Genomic DNA, 17,552 nt, shown 5'->3' with positions numbered 1-17,552 from the left:
CATGCTGACATTTTGAAAATGGGCTCTTTTAAGGAGTGTAGCAGCACATTCAACACAACTATTAGTTTTTAAAAGAAGAGTACCTCTAAATCTTAAACCTCCAAGAGCTTTATTAAATTCAAAAACCTGAGCAAAATCAACAATACAAGGTTTAAAATAAAAGCAAAATATAAGTGTTTAAATCCATACACCTTACGTAACTGTATTTCATGTATATATGTACATACGTATATACATAATTTATTAGCTAGATTAATTGATCCTCTCATCATTTCCATTAACAGTCTTAACAGAGAGAGTGTCAAGAGTCTAGAGGATACTAAAGGGCTTTCATGATCATGAGCAGCCACACCAGAGGACTGGGCCCAGAAACCGCACCTCAGCTCAGGACTGGTTGTTCAGTCCTGGCCTCAGCTACATTACAGCACTACAGGTTGCAGCTCAACCACAACCACAACCATGACAGGACACAGATCCTGTTGAACCAGGCCTGGATCCTGAGACCAGTTTCTTGGCTTGGGCCAAGATATCCACAAACTTGCCTGATGATCTGCACTCTTGGCTGACCCTGGCAGCCACCTCTTGCTTGACATTGCTTGGGTAGTGGGTAGCAATGCTGCTGTGTTACCACAGTCAGCTCCTGTCTCCCTGTCATTTAAAGAGCAGCCAGACTTCACTGCTTCCTCGCATGGAACTGAAACATCTGCCCTCTGCAGGCAACTCACTCATGCTGATTTTTTCTTAGTATAGCAGGTCTTTGTTCAGTGTGGCTTCAACATGAAAAGTATACTTTTGAGCTACAGTTCATCTTCCATTTCCCACAGTAAAATAATGATCAAGTTTTCACAATGACAAGTTTCTCTGCTACTAAGCATGCAGCAAGATTTTGAGCAATTTTACAGCCTCTTAGCACATTCTGAAAGTACTAAAAATTGGAACAGAAACTTTACTGTACTCCTCATTACAGCAAGACGTTTTCACTGTTATGAGCCACAGAGGATTTGAATTCTTGCCTTCCTGGCAGTGTAATACCAACTTACTATCTAGCTGAATTATACCTTGACATAAGTGTCCATCATCCATATGGCGGCACCCACATTCAATATAAATGACTTTTGACTTAAATTTCAAAAGCCCCCTGCATTTGAGGACTTATCTCCATTATGTAAGCATTCATTTGCTCTTTTGAGCTTTATGTAGAAGTATACACTCATACTTATGCAAGAGCTAGAGGCTTCCATCACTCAAAGGGAAGACCTTACCTCACCCTGGGTGTCCTGAAACTCCACTTCAATATATTCTGGTGGCAGAGCAGGAATATTAAGAGCAGACTGAGAGACAGGAGGAACAGAATGAACAAGTGAAGGTTTGGTGTCTCTAGCTGGAGCCACAAGATTGATGTCATCCAGTTTCTGTGATAGAACACCAGAACCCCTTACTCCCTCATCTTCTAGCTTCAAGTTCTGTACTTCAGGGCTTAGCTTTAGCTCATGCACAGCATGTGGAGCTGTAGACAGAGAGCTGGAAACAGCCTTGACAGCATTGTTCATGCCTTCTTTCTCTTTCTGCAATTGCAATGCTTTCTTGAGGGCAAGCCAAAGTCCATCAATCCAAGGATCAACCACTAATTCCAAACTGGGAATGGAGGGGAAAACAAAGAAGAAATGCATGGATGAATTATTTTGACTTTCTGGACTGTTAATTTACAAATAACAAAAGACCACAAATGCAAAAAAAACCTATTCACTTTCTATTTTTAATACACATCTGATATATATTTTATATATGTATATATACATATTTATATATTTTAATATATATTTGCTACAAAGATTACTCTGTGTAAAAAAAATGTAGCTATTATCACTATGTAAATTTACAGAGTCTAAAATGTTTAACAGCCTTGCTCTTCTTCCAGTTTTTCATTTTTATTTTCATATGCTGAACTTTATGACAAAGTTAAAGGAATGGTAGCAGAATATGCAACTTTTCACTGTGTAACATCACTAGCTTACACTAATGGCCGATTTTTATTATTTTGGAGCACAAGAGATAAGTTTTATGGTTATGACAATGTTTGTGTTCAACAGCCTTGTATCATCATGTACAGAACCAATACAAGCAGCAGTTCAAAATAACTAAGCCAAGACTGCAGCCTACTAGCCAGAAAGAACAGCAGAACAGGGAGTTGTTTTCTTACATAATTCCTCTACAGCAAAGAGAGAAGTCTTCATAATTGCTCTTACATAATCCTCTGCCCCTCCCAAAAAGAGAAAAAAGTAAAACAAAACTACATTTTCTAACCCCTCTACTTCTACTTATTTAATTTCTAAAACTGCTATATACTGTTTTTTCAGGCATTCAGATGTTTCCTCACACTTTAAAATGGAGTTTTACTTAATGGCAATTGAGACTGAACAGGCATATTATGCTTAGGCAGAAGTAATTTCTATGAGGTGCTGAATATCCAGCTGCCATGAACTTCAAGTGGTTCAGAATATTTAGCCAAATGCCTACACAAATATTGCATCATTAAGAAATAAAATCCAAGCCCATTCTGCTCTTACCCTACACAGTCATCTGCTAATCCTGTGTCATAGAAGTGCTGGGCACCAAGTTCTTGAAGTCGTCGGTCTACTGTCCTTCCACCATTACAAAAGAACATGTACTCTGAATCTCCCAGACCTAGAAGATTCAAGAAAAGAGGAGTCGTGTTAATCAGGCAGCTTCCCAGGCTACATAAAATCAGGACAGACTTTTCTTGAAGGCAAACAGAAGAATCAGATATGTTGGAGCAAGTCCACAAGAGGGCACCAAGATGATTAGAGGAATGGAGCATCTCTCCTAGCAGGAAAGGCTGAGATAATTGGGTTTGTTCAGCCTTGAAAAGAGAAGGCTTTGGAGTGACTTCATTGTGGCCTTCCAGTACCGAGACTACAACAAAGACATGGGGGATTTTTACAAGGACATGTGGTGACAGGATGTCGCCCTGAAAACTCAGCTTCTGAGTTTGCTAACATAGTTTTCTAAAGACTTTCCCAGGACAGTAACTGTAAACATAGATATGTGTACATTCTTTCTGTTATCACGTCTTGTGATGGGCATTTCTCATGGCCAGTGCAGTGAGTAAGTGTTATCCTGACCATCCAATCCCTGGCCATGGTCACAAGCCTATAAATCCTGGGAGGAAAAATAAACTCTGCTCTTTCTTGCACCACACCTCAACCTGTGTCCACGTGATCTATTCATCTTCAGCGATAACATCTGGTGAACCCCAACGTGTGTTGCACGTGTGTTACAGGGTACTGTCTAGCCTGTGGCTATGGATGGTTTTGGGCTTTCTGTTATGGAGGGCCTGGTTCTGGAAATATGGCATGCGGTTTGATCAGAGAGGGATCGATGTTTCATATGCTGACTTTCAGCGATTGTGTGAGTATGGCAGAATTGAGGGGTTTTTCCCTGTGGTTGAAGCGATTTTTTCGCAGTCGGCTTGGGAGGCTTTAGGTGATTCCCTGTTCGAAGCTCTGCTGGTCGGTTATGAGCCCCGGGTGCTCCAGTTGCTGGGGATCTGGCGAAGGTGCTTTCTGAGGTCAGGCCCCGAGGTCGGCTCCCCCGGGATTGCCGGGGCCCCCGGCGGGTTGAACGGAGCCGCCGCGGGACTGGTGGGCGTGACGCCGCCTCGGCCGGCGCCCCAGCGGTGTAGGCCCGGGGCGGGGTTGGATCCCTGCCAGCAGGCCGTCGGGGGCGCCGTGGAACGGGGGGGTGTAACCCCGCCTTGGCCCGCACCCGGCGGTGTAAGCCTGGGGCAGGCTCGCCTCCTCCGTGTGCCCTCCCGGCACAGACCAATGGGGAGGTGCTTGAATGGGGGGCCGTGCCAGCCCTGGGGGATGCCTCAGGGTCTGTCCCGTGTCCCTGCTGCGGCTGGGCCGTGCCCTGCCCCGCGGGGGGGAACGGGCAGGGCCCGGGCTCCGCGCCGGCAACCACGCACGCTGCTCCAGTGCAGGAGCGGCCGGCACCACTTCTTGGACCTTTCGCCCCTGAAGAAACGCTGTTAGGGGCAGTGCCGAGCGCTGCCCCCTCTGCGCTGGGAGCAGGCTGTGCCGAGCTGCCTCTAACCCCCCCCGCCTCGGGTTCCCAGCCTGCGGCTGGAGCCGGCCCTCCCCCATCACCTCCTGTGGCTGTGGTAGACCAAGGTCCTGAGCTGTTTACCATTGGCTCAGGTGGTGCTGCTGTGGGGGTGAAGCCGGTGGCCTTGACGGGCCAGGGGTCCCAGGCTGCTGGAGCCTCTTTGGCTGGCCTGTGGACCTTGTCCTCTTGTAAAATGGCTGTGCAGCTGAGCGTATCAGGCATTCCATGTGCTTCCAAATGCTTTGGTCTGGTGGGTAAGGCCATGAGTGCTGTTCTTGTGGCGTGGTTGAATGTCACTGCCCAGGGCACCATTGTTCACCTAGGGGACATTGATTTGGAATTCCTGGGGTGCATTTCTGCCATGGGTTCCACACTCACCCCTCCTGTTCCAATCCCTGCAGGACCTGGATTTGCTCACCTTGTGCCTTTTGAGCTTTATGTTCGCAGAGCTGAGATACAGCTGCAAGGAGATGGTGGCTTTGGGTTCCCTGGACCTCCCTGAGTTCACGGACTGCTGTTCTGACAACCAGGGATCATCCTGAACGGGTCTACACTCAGTCCATCCGTGGTGAGATACTGTTGGAGATTAGCTTCCGCAGGTTCTTGACACTGGCATGGACATCACGATTGTCAGGTTTGCTGACGGGCCCCCGGAGTGACCCTTGGACCCGATGCTGACACATTCTTCGCAAAGAAGAACTTGAGACTGACTCTTTGTTCAGCAGATTCTGTTGGCCTTTCTCATGATAGACTAGACATCCTCCATGACTTGATGCAAGAACAGCTGGATCACAGTGATCTGGAGTTTCAACCAGTCCCTGGGACTTTCCTGTTTTCTGTATCAAGAAGTCTGGGAAATGGGGGTTGCTATAATACCTCCAGAAAGTTCATGCTATGATGGAAAGCATGGGGATGTTGCAGTCTAGCATGGTTTCACCTGCTATATTTCCTGCTGATTGGCTAGTCCTCATTGTGGATCTGAAGGATTGTTTTTTACAATTCCTTTGCATCCCGATGACAGACCAAAATTTGTCTTTCTGGTGCCAGCTGTCATTAATGCTGAGCCCACACAGTGATATCAATGGAGATTTTGCCATAAGGCATGCAAAATTTGCCGGCATTTGCGGATGATATGGGGTTCTAGCCCTCTCTGGAGGTTGCGAGCCGTTTCCTGCTGCTCGTTTCTACAACTTCCCTGAAATTATTTGAGGGCCAAAAATAATTTTGGGACAAACAGTCCCGCATTTGGAGGTGCAATTATTTTTTTTTGCATTCAGTGCAGACGCTGCATGAATGATGTCCAAATATTAATGGACTTTTACATGGTTGTGTCCCTATATGGGACTGACCACGACACAACTGTCTCCCTTGTTTGGTCTATTAAAGGGGGACTCTGATTTAAAGTCAGCTCCAACACTGACCCACAGGCACAGTAGATGCTGGAGGAGGTTCTGCGAGCAGTTTCTGCTCCTCAAGTTTATTAGTCTTTCCATTGATGTCGCTATTTTGTTTTTTGGGGGGTTTTTTTTAAGAGTCATGAGGCTGGATCGAATATTGATAGAATTACAGACTGCTGTCATAGCATTTCATAAGTTTTCCCAGGCACCTTTCAATTTGGCCATGGATTCTGCCTCTGTGACCAAATTGGGAGCCATCCACAAGCAGGTGTTGATGTTGGACAACTGTGTCAATTATTTTTGAGTTCTGTTGTTTTTCTGTTTTTTTTGTTTGGTTGGTTTTTTTTTTGTAATAACGAAAGGGTGAGATACCACCCTGAAATTACAGCCTTCTGATTGTATGGAGTATTGTATTTTTCTATTATTTGTTTTTTGATTGTTTGTAATGTTGCTAGTTTCTTTGTTCATTTTTCTTTTTTCATTTCTTTTTGTTAAACCAAAAAGGGTGAGATGTCGCCCTGAAAACTCAGCTTCTGAGCCTGCTAACATAGTTTTCTAAGGACTTTCCCAGGACAGTAACTGTAAACATAGATATGTGTACATTCTGTTACACGTCTTGTGATGGGCATTTCTCATGGCCAGTGCAGTGAGAAAGTGTTATCCTGACCATCCAATCCCTGGCCATGGTCACAAGTCTATAAATTCTGGGAGGAAAAATAAACTCTGCTCTTTCTTGCACCACACCTCAACCTGTGTCCACGTGATCTATTCATCTTCAGCGGTAACAACAGGACAACGAGGAATGGCTTCAAACTGAGAGTAGGTTTAGATTGGATGTTAGTAATAAATTCTTTACTGTGAAGGCGGTGATGCACTGGAACGAGCTGCCCAAAGATGTTGTGGATGCCCCATCCCTGGAAGTGTTCAATGTCATGTTGGATGGGACTTTGAGCAACCTGGTCTAGTGGAAGGTGTCCCTGCCCATAGCAGGTGGTTGGAACTGGATGATCTTAAAGGCCTTGTCCAACAAAGGCCTTCTATGATAAATATAATTATATATATCGATATATACTTAAACATATACGTGCATATATATAAGTGTATTATTCAGATGCTACATTGAAATACACATTCGTTTATATGCATTTCAAACAAAATTATGTTTGTCCCAAATTAGGTCTGAAAAAGTGGCTCCTCCTTCCCAAATGTAAGACATAGAAATACTCTGAAAAAAAATACTGTTTTCAATATTTCACATTTCAGAAGAATACTGTTTTAGTTTGAGGCTTTTAAAAAATACAAAATGTCTCTAAAGGAAGAATGTAAGGAACTGAAATAATTGAAAAGAGTAAAACTGATAAACTATGTGTGAATTACCAAAAGAAATTATCTTTCAGGGTAAGTTGTTAATAATGTCAGCAACATGAGAGAGTATAAAATAAATTTTAAAATATTAGAAACTCAGGGGAAAAAAAAAGATCAAACATAGTGATTTTAAACAAGAAAGCTGAAAAATTTGCATAAGGGAATATAGTCCAGCAAATTCCTCTGCAGGAATCAAAGATTTCTTTATAGATCTTGTTTCACCTGCACTGGATTTTCTGCTCCTTAACTGTTGTGAAGCTTTTTTAGATGAAGATGCTCTTTGTTAACAGTTGAACAATCAGTGCACTCAGGAGGTACATCCATGGAAGATCCAATATTTTAAGAGGTCAACCAAATCACTGACCCACCCCACAAAAATCATCAATCATCCTTTGGAGATGCTTGCCCAACAGTCCTAAAGACCATTGGTTTTAGGTCCATTTTTACAAATTCTCTAAATAACCCATACCACTGGTTCACTATTGCTATCAGAATTTTTCACAGCCTGACCCTTTATTGTGTGTGATTTAAAACCATTAGATCTTTATTATTTCCACTTGTGCTAGTTTTGGATGTCTGTTTTCCTCATCATAACTACTATGGGGCTGTATTTTGGATTTGGGCTGGAAACAGCGTTGATAACTCAGGGATGTTCTAGTTATTGCTCAGGAGCACTTACACAGTCAAGGCCCTGCCTCGCCTCTTCTTGCCTCCCCTTCCCTCACCAGCAAGGATGGTAGGGGTGCACCAAGTGGACACAGCTGGGACAGATGACCCCAACAGAATGACCAAAGGGACATCCCATGCCAACATGGTACCATGTTCAGCACATAAAGCTGAGGAAAGAAGACAGAAGGGGAGGACATAAGCAGTGATGGTATTTATTTTCTGAAATCACCACTACATGTGATGGAGCTCTGCATTGCTGAAGATGGCTGAAACACATGCCTACCCATGGGGAAGGGTGAATGAATCCCTTGCTTTGCTTTAATTGTGTTCATGGCTTTTGCCTCCCCTATTAAATTGTCATTACCTCAACCCATGAGTATAACCACTTTTACCGTTCCTATTCTCTCCTCCATCCCACCAGGGAGGGGTTGAGGAAGTGAGAGAGCAGTTGGGTGGGGCTTGATTTCTGGCTGCAGTTAAACCATAATGCTACTTAATGATGGAGTATTCCTCTCTCCTTATAGCAGCATTTTTTTTTATTTTTTTTTTTTTTCCTTTTAAGAGGACTTCTGCTTCCTCTCAAGTACAGTTGAGCAAACATTTCATTGAACCAGTTTAAATGGATACCATGAATGAATTTTAAGACTGTTAACTTGTTAAACTGGAATAATGTTTTAATTTAGACATCATAATAATTTCTGCCATAATACAGGATTAATACAATACTTATCTTTACACATACACATATGCATGCAGTCAGCTACGAAAAACCTGATCATTTCACAAACTGTAATGTGTAACTAGGCAACAGCATAACAGCTTCTCAAAATGCTACATGACTAGGATGCACATAGTTCAGACTTCTGTTGGAAAGGTAGAATCAGAAAGGAATTATAGATATGACTCCTTAGCCAGAGAGGCTAAGGAAGAAATACAAATGAAAGCACAGTTTGAATAATTCAAAGAAACCGGTCTGGCATGCCAGAAACACATTCTTCCCCCCAATAAAACTAAGCTGGGACCCCTCTTCCCAGCCTCATATAGAAAGGTCCGAAGTACCCTGAGATAGCTAAAAATATGCAAAAGCAGCGATTTCTATAGGTTGCACACAAATGTTACTGTATTAGTATACTTACAAAGATTGGTTAGTGAAAGGATAGAATATTCAATATATAGATTATATAAACAATTGTAAAGGAGAGCTCGCTCTTCTTCTTCCTCTTTTTCTGGCTCTCTTACTTCTGTTTTGTTACTCTTTCTTAGCTATCTTAAGTCCTGAACTCATGTATCCATGTGCTACCCCTTTTTCTATTGTTTCCTCTGAGCCTGCTTTGAGCTTCGTCTGTTGGCGCTTACCAGGGCTCCCTCACCCACGCCCTGAAATAAACTATTAACATCTAACTCGACTATAGAGAGGTCTCTGCTGTGTCCCAGACTGTCAGCACCCTGAAAAATCTCTTACAGACTTCCACATTATATATCCAGTAGAAATTTCCTTCTAATGGTTCCCTTCCTTATTAGAAACTTAGAAGTTTCCTCACTCCCATCTATCAATTTAAACTTGTCAGGTAAAAGTAACCTAGGTTTAAATAGAAATTTCTGAAGCTTGTTTATAAATGAAATTTGAAAATTCAACAAATTAACCTTATCATCAGCTCAAAATATATCATGCATTCTGCCAAATCTGTAATTTGCTTATCCGTCTTTAAGCTGAAGGTACATTCATTCTCTTGATGAGTACAACATTCAAAATGAAAGTATTATTGAAATTTAAAGGGATAGGAAGATTAAAGGTTTTCACTTTTAAGAACATTTTATACTGCCATTCCCTTCCCCTAGAGAAAAATGCCCACTGACTCAGACAGTGAGGTAAACTAATCTAGTTTACTAATCCCTGTAGATTTCACATGAAATTTAAACTTCAAATAGTTATTGATGGCTCCTATCATATGGTTTTTATGCAAAGAAAATTAAGTTATAAAAAACTACACTGGTAGCTTACATTCAGATAATTTTTGTGACTTTTTCCTTTATTGCTCATCGAGGACATTATGCAAAACTGCCGTTTCTAAAAATAAATGTTTTGTAAACACTTTAATAAGCCCAAACCACCTATTCAGAAAAAAAAAATATTCATTGACAGACAAGTTCTGCAATAATATAGAAAATACTAAGTCACCTAGCAATCCATACTGGAGATGTGTGAAATGGTCAGGAGGCAAGGTCTTGTCTTGAATTTTCTTTACAAACTTGCAGGCAGTGTCTGGTGGGTCTCCTGTTCCAGTAGTGGAAATAACAATAACTACAGGATCCTTTTCTGTTTCCAGATTATACTGCAAGCAATAGAACAAGTAAAGTTAGAAGGTGCCATTTGATACATAATTGTGGCCTTAGATACTCTGTCTCCCACCTTTCTTCTTCCCAAGGGTACACAGAAAACCATTTAATCTCATTTTACCTATATTAAACCACAGAAAGTCTTTCAAGTGATGACAAGTAATTTTGGGGGTGCATCTTATGATCATATTTGGAGTTTTCCAGACCAGATTTGATAAAGCCCTGAAGAACCTGCTCTGACCTCAACTGACCTTGCTGCAAGATGACCTCATGAAGCCTCTTCCAACCTGAAATATCCTATGATCTCATATACAGATGTCCAAGGGCAGCATTTTGAACAGGCTAGTACATCTATAAAGAATATTTCACAACTGCACTCAGACAGTTTAAATACACAACTCTTACAGTATTTTGTCAAGTGGATAAAGTATTTTTGTATATATGATCACAATCACACAGTCATATTCCTCATGATTTCACACAGGTAAGTGGGGTGTGGCCATACAAACTGTAGGGATCATTTCCAACTTGCATTAAGTATCATTTGGTCTTGTCTGATAACTTGCATGTCACAGAACCACAGTGTCACAGATTTATCTAGGTCGGAAAAGACCTTTGAGATCATCATACCCCCCAAAACAAAAACCCAGTGCTTTGGGGGAATTAAGGTAGTTCTGAAGAGCGATAATCAGACACCATGCTCTACAGTCTGATTAATTTTAACCCATTCATCCTGCCAACTCACTTGTCTCTCCTTTGCTAATACTGGCCTTCCACATTTCCCAGAATTCACTCCTGTTATACCAAGTTGACAAGAACTGCCTCTAGTAAGGACAACTGTGTTTCAGTTCCATAAATTCGGATCTCATGCAATCATTTATTACTTCTCAAGTAAAAAGCACTCAGAATCTTTGACTATCCCATCTTTAGCAGGCTGCAGCACTGTGCCAATGTGCTGTTGGTCCGGTCACCCACACAAATTGCTCTTGCAGCACCCCTATGGTTTATGTGTAGTGACCTCTGTGAAACACAGCTCCAGGCCAGTGTATGGGAGTTATCTCTGATGACCACCTAGTTCTACCCCATGCTGCAAGTGCGACTAGCAGTCAGTGCTGCACTCTATCAGTTATAACCGGTTGGATTTTGAGAACTTCTAAAGGTAGAGATTTCCCTTTTCTGGGCAGCTTCCTCCATGCAGAACTTCTCCACTAGTGTAAACTCTGAGTTTATCAGGCAGCACCCGACGGATTTGGCCTCCTTTTGTCCAGTTTGGCTCACATAGGCTGCTATTAGATCATTCCTTAGCCTCCTTTTTACCATAATAAGCAACCTAAGATCATTCTACTCCTCCCTGTGGGTTGCAGTTTAAATCATCTCCCAGCATTCCAAATTTTATAAAAATAATAGGATTATGAGAAAATAAAAAGAAAGATTACAAGAGGTGCTGTGTTTCACTCAAAGCAGTTTCAAGGCTGCAATTCAAAACTCCACATTTTGAAGAGTTATGTTCTAAACACCTCCCTCAATAAATCATTCAAACTTTATCTCCTTGTCAAGCCATGTAAAAAATTACCCGACACCTACAACCCAAAAAGACTAGGAATACATAGAAATAGACTAATGGGGTTTTGCTGTTGGCAATGTTTCCAAATTTTTCCTGAAGAAACTAAAACCAATTGCATAGTAAACTTAAATTACTACATGTCTTGCCTCTGACAGTGGCATACAGAAGAGGCCTAGAGAAGCACATGTGAACAGAGTAAACGTGCAAGGATACTCCCGAGGCACTTTGCCAGACCTCAATGAGTTGTGGTCCAGGAACTTTTCAAACAGAGTTTTTGTCTTTTACAAGTTCAGGCAAACTCCAACTACTCATAATATCCTGAGACTTTCAAAACTGTACTCTAAGTTATAAAAAAAAAAAGGCTTTAAGGGCCAAGTTGCAATTAAGGACTTAGATTTTCAAAACTTCCACAGCTTATTTGATAAGTAGAGACCCACAGTGTTGGCCGTGCATTGTCACAGCTGACCACCGCATTTACAAAGAAAAGCAAATTCTTGACGTGAAGAAAGTACTGGTATCACATGAGAATATACACTAAAATGAGATCCATTAAAAAACTGAAAAAAGATACAAGCTCAGGAAGTATGAAGTGATGTATCAGAACAGAGGCATGATTAGTTCACTAAATTCTTGCTTATTCCATTGCAGATTCTTGTCTGCAAACTTAGACACCTTTTGAAAACCAAACTTTTGGTGACACAAATGTTATTACAGGTTCTGCAGTAACTTGTGTCAATTACTGCAAGGTCTGCTACATCACCGGACCAGCAAGACCCTAACATGACTACACAGTTTTTCACTCTGCCTTCCACTTTTCCCTATATCATTTGTGTTTCAGGTTTGTCTCATTCTTTCTCTTTCCTTCAAATGTTCTCCTCAGCTGAGAACAGCAATGCCACACAAAAGCTGTGAGCAGCCTGCTCAAGATGTGCATGGTTGCTGAAAGAAGAGGACAGGACCAGACAACCAGGCTTGTCTCATCCAGAATATGACAAATGTACTTATTCAGATAACTCATCCAAGGCTGATTATACACACTGTGACCCAAGATGATGTGCCTTTAGCCTCCCATTTTTTACTGCTCCTACCTCACTTCCACCTCATTTCAGTCTTCATAAAACATAGTCACCATAACCAGGTGTCATGGGGTAGCTTTACCTTTAAGACAGCTTGGAGGGAGAGGAAGTTGAAGCTGCTGGTGGCTGATGGGAGTTTTTCCCTCCTGACCAATTATCGGTCATTTTCAAGAATTGACAGCAGATCTGACCATTAAAAAGTGAATTCAACTTGTAAACACCCCCTTAAGAAGTACAGACAGAATTCTCTTGCTCTCTTTGGTTTCCGGCTTCGGACAAGGTAGCAGGCTCTGTCTTGGCCTCCTCCCCCCCTCTCCAGGCCTACAAGGCCGCGGGGTGGAGGGGGGGGAGGGAGAAGAGAAGCAGCGCTGGCCAGCCGAGCTTGGTTTTCAGTTTTTGCTGCTAGACTGAAACTTAACACCATGAACTCTTGCAGTTTTCCTAAAGCTTTTAATTCTTTTACTACCTGGATAAACATACAGATTACTCCTTTTCTCAGAAAGACAGAGAGAGAGAGACAATCAACATAGAGGAGACATCATAGAACCACCAAAAACAGTGAAGAAAAGAGTTAAGTTTAAATAAGAAAGAGAGAATAAGGAGATGCTTTACAGCTGAAATATCTTTCTGTTAAAGCTATGGAGATGGACAATAATAGTATAAAAAGACTCCTTTAATTCATGATAAGAGTATTAGGAGGAGTGAGATATTCAAAGTGTAACTTTTGAGCAGAAGAGAGACAGAGAGAGTGCTTGTGATACTGTGAGTTGCTGGAATTGAGTTGAGTGAAGATTTTGAAGCTTTGAGGGCAAAGAGAAAACTGTTTTCCAGGAAGGCTCACAGAGACAAATGAAGAAGACTTCTGCCTTTGAATAACTTATCCTTAAAATAAGATTCCTAAACTCTGTGACCCATACACACCTTGGAGATGTGAAATGGGAGGAGAAGATCTAATGACAGATTTCCGGGCAGCTGGCATTAGAGAAATAGAAAACTATGATGAAAAATAGTTTTCTCGTGAGAAACTCCGTAAGCTAACAGAAAGAGACTTCTGTTTCTCTACAAAGACTGATGAAAGACTGTAGCAAGAATTAAGACTGTTTTTAACCACCAAAGTCCTAAAGTTATTTGTCTCTATGTTGTCATGTGTACAGAGAAATAGTTAAGATGTAGAAGATAAGGAGGTTTTCTGAAAGTTTATTCTGGTATTCTCATTCTTGTAGTTTGTTAATAAACTGTCTTTATTCCTTTAAGTCTTAAGCCTGTTTTGCTCTTGTTTTAATCCATATCTCACAACAAAAAAATAAGTAGTTTTTTAGTTACTGGTTTAAAACCACGACATTTAATTGGTGCGTTGGCCGGGAAAACGAAAATTAGCAAATCTAAACTAGTATATTAATAGTGTTACTGTGAGATAAAAGATTAAGTAAGAGCAAAGCATGATTGTCTTAAGTTTATATAGCAGTGATAGTAAAATCTAGGGGTGGAAAGTAGTAAATATTTGTTTCTTCTTTTCTGTCAATTTATTAGTTTTTAAGTTGTATATTGAATATAATTGATAATTTTTGAGTAGGTGTTTACAAGTTGAAGGGGTGGAATGTCATGGGGTAGCTTTACCTTTAAGACAGCTTGGAGGGAGAGGAAGTTGAAGCTGCTGGTGGCTGATGGGAGTTTTTCCCTCCTGACCAATTATCGGTCATTTTCAAGAATTGACAGCAGATCTGACCATTAAAAAGTGAATTCAACTTGTAAACACCCCCTTAAGAAGTACAGACAGAATTCTCTTGCTCTCTTTGGTTTCCGGCTTCGGACAAGGTAGCAGGCTCTGTCTTGGCCTCCTCCCCCCCTCTCCAGGCCTACAAGGCCGCGGGGTGGAGGGGGGGGGAGGGAGAAGAGAAGCAGCGCTGGCCAGCCGAGCTTGGTTTTCAGTTTTTGCTGCTAGACTGAAACTTAACACCATGAACTCTTGCAGTTTTCCTAAAGCTTTTAATTCTTTTACTACCTGGATAAACATACAGATTACTCCTTTTCTCAGAAAGACAGAGAGAGAGAGACAATCAACATAGAGGAGACATCACAGAACCACCAAAAACAGTGAAGAAAAGAGTTAAGTTTAAATAAGAAAGAGAGAATAAGGAGATGCTTTACAGCTGAAATATCTTTCTGTTAAAGCTATGGAGATGGACAATAATAGTATAAAAAGACTCCTTTAATTCATGATAAGAGTATTAGGAGGAGTGAGATATTCAAAGTGTAACTTTTGAGCAGAAGAGAGACAGAGAGAGTGCTTGTGATACTGTGAGTTGCTGGAATTGAGTTGAGTGAAGATTTTGAAGCTTTGAGGGCAAAGAGAAAACTGTTTTCCAGGAAGGCTCACAGAGACAAATGAAGAAGACTTCTGCCTTTGAATAACTTATCCTTAAAATAAGATTCCTAAACTCTGTGACCCATACACACCTTGGAGATGTGAAATGGGAGGAGAAGATCTAATGACAGATTTCCGGGCAGCTGGCATTAGAGAAATAGAAAACTATGATGAAAAATAGTTTTCTCGTGAGAAACTCCGTAAGCTAACAGAAAGAGACTTCTGTTTCTCTACAAAGACTGATGAAAGACTGTAGCAAGAATTAAGACTGTTTTTAACCACCAAAGTCCTAAAGTTATTTGTCTCTATGTTGTCATGTGTACAGAGAAATAGTTAAGATGTAGAAGATAAGGAGGTTTTCTGAAAGTTTATTCTGGTATTCTCATTCTTGTAGTTTGTTAATAAACTGTCTTTATTCCTTTAAGTCTTAAGCCTGTTTTGCTCTTGTTTTAATCCATATCTCACAACAAAAAAATAAGTAGTTTTTTAGTTACTGGTTTAAAACCACGACACCAGGTAAAGATTTATGACCTTATCTCACTCCTGGGATTGTAGGTGAGAGACACTACTTGAAAACAGCCAGTATTCCTGAGATCTGAGCAGTATTTGACCATTCAGTAATGTGACAAAAAAATCACATTACTATTACTGCCTCTGTAACCACCATCCACAGACCTCCACAAGGTCTGAAAATACCCAGAAGCTCCATGAAGACAGACTTTGTAACTGACAAGTAGCTTACACGTGACAAGCTTATATGCTTATAACTGACAGAAGCTTATATGTGAAAAAATTTACAAAGCTGCAGAAATTACATTTTCCTCAATGCCCATAATTAATTTGCAACTATGAATTTTCTTGCCAAATTTGGCAAAATACATTTACTGAAGTGGCAGGCCAATCACAGAGCTAGGAATGTTCTGACAGTCACCTTCCTGAAACTCATCTACAAACCTGTCAAATGCAGAAGAAATTAACAATATTAGGAGAATTTTCATATTCCCTGCTGACTTATGAAAGAGACATAAAGGTCTCTTTCTAACAGTCAGCTATATACTTACTGCACATTCATTCAAAATGTCTCACACTTTCAATGCATGAAAAAAACTCTTTCAGATGCTATTTTCTCATCATCTCATATGAATTACCAGGCTATCAAGTTTTGATTGTTTGTTTTTAATGTTTTCATTTGAGGGCATACAGTTGAGAGTACTTTGTGAAGGAAATTACAGTCCATAATGATTTAGTTAAAGAACTAAGTTTTCACATTCTTACTCTTGGATAGCAGCAACTAATAAAAAGCCACTTCCTTGTTTCAGCCAAGATTTTTATTTTGTTCTAGAACTTAAATTGAAATAAGTCCTGTGGGAATTGAAATGAGAGTATATGCTAAGCAACACAAGAAGACCTGCAAAAACTCTAGGCCATGCTGGAGCCCACAGTTAACAGAACACAGGACATCAATGCAACAAAAGAAATAGAAAAAAACAAACCAAACCAACCAACCAACAACAACAATAAAAACCAAAAAACCCCAACAAACAAAAAAACACCAAAAAATCAAACAAAAGAAACCAGAAAAAACCAAACAAAAACCAATCAACTAACCAAGAAAAAAGAGCATAATTTCTAGTAAAAGCAGACCTGACCTGTAAATACAGAATTCATTCACTACTACATACATAAAAAATTTTCAAGAAGTCACCAAATCATTGCTAGATGAGAGATAAAGACATATTAATTTACAGTTCTAATAAGAAAAATCACAAGATGTATCTTTGGCAGAAGGCTATTAAGCAACTGTGAATATTGGTTGAAATTACTGATTCACAAAGAACAAAAATTTGACAGTAAATGGTGTTTTTTAGGTGGGTGCATTTGCTAGCTGTCATGATTACTAAGAGCCACCACTCTAGCATGTGAAGAAGAATTCAGTTCCCCCATACATATTTTTCAAAATAACATGGAGTATCTCACCTTTTCCATTTCACTTATACAGTGCATATCAGCTTCAAGTCCATGGGCACCTGCTTGCTGGTGTATTTCCTCAGCTATGGCTTTTGCCTGCCCCTTTTGTGTTGCATAGAGGAGCAAAAACCTTTTTGACTCACAGCACATTTTTTTTAGAGACACTGCAGGGAAAAAAAATTTGAGAAGTGAATTTCTCGTAAGCAGAAGAGTAAGATTTTACTTTACTTATGAGATTAAAAAGAGATAAAGATAGCAGCATTGGTGTTCTACTTGGAAATGAGGTACCTACTCTGAAGTGAAGCTATTTCTCATAAACAAGCTTTATAGATCAGGTTGCAAAGGACCAAAGGTGTTGGTCCCATGTGCTGTACTGCCTTGATGCTGCAGTAATGCTACAATATCTCTGATAAAGAATCTAGTTAGTAAACACTACAACATGAAAAATTTTAAAATGAAAATATATACTATTTTTATTATATTGTTATATATTTTCCATTGCAAGTTAGCAATTGCTTTGTTCACTTTTCTGAGCTGTCTTTAAAACAAAACAAAACATAGACCTGGTAAAGTCAAACTACAAGGCCTGAGGAAAAAAATTTAAATTCTCAGTTTCTACTTTTCTGAAATCAGTATTTTTTGCTGCAATGACTTTACAATTTATTGTCTACTATGTATTTTGG

At 40.4% G+C, this 17,552-nt stretch overlaps 1 protein-coding gene across 8 annotated transcripts in view; it reads right to left on the bottom strand.

Annotated features, from left to right (window-relative positions):
* The window catches only part of MTRR (5-methyltetrahydrofolate-homocysteine methyltransferase reductase), a 103,803-nt gene that overhangs the window by 78,554 nt on the left and 7,697 nt on the right, over positions 1 to 17,552 (bottom strand). For all 8 annotated transcript variants that reach the window (XR_015290229.1, XM_086901331.1, XM_086901249.1 and 5 more), the window contains exons 2-5: positions 16,879 to 17,033; positions 9,739 to 9,892; positions 2,568 to 2,685; positions 1,263 to 1,635 (exon numbers count right to left, since the gene is read on the bottom strand). Coding sequence is in view for 7 of the 8 variants with exons in the window: in XM_086901331.1 (XP_086757457.1) it covers positions 1,263 to 1,635; positions 2,568 to 2,685; positions 9,739 to 9,892; positions 16,879 to 17,033 (800 nt within the window). In the remaining variant the exon portion in view is untranslated. The remainder of the gene's footprint in view (positions 1 to 1,262; positions 1,636 to 2,567; positions 2,686 to 9,738; positions 9,893 to 16,878; positions 17,034 to 17,552) is intronic.

The sequence above is a fragment of the Cyanistes caeruleus genome, chromosome 1 (assembly GCF_971803275.1).
Source record: "Cyanistes caeruleus chromosome 1, bCyaCae1.hap1.1, whole genome shotgun sequence".
Taxonomy (NCBI): Eukaryota; Metazoa; Chordata; class Aves; order Passeriformes; family Paridae; genus Cyanistes; species Cyanistes caeruleus.
Note: the sequence above shows the minus strand (reverse complement) of the source record. Positions and strands in the feature narration are given on the sequence as shown.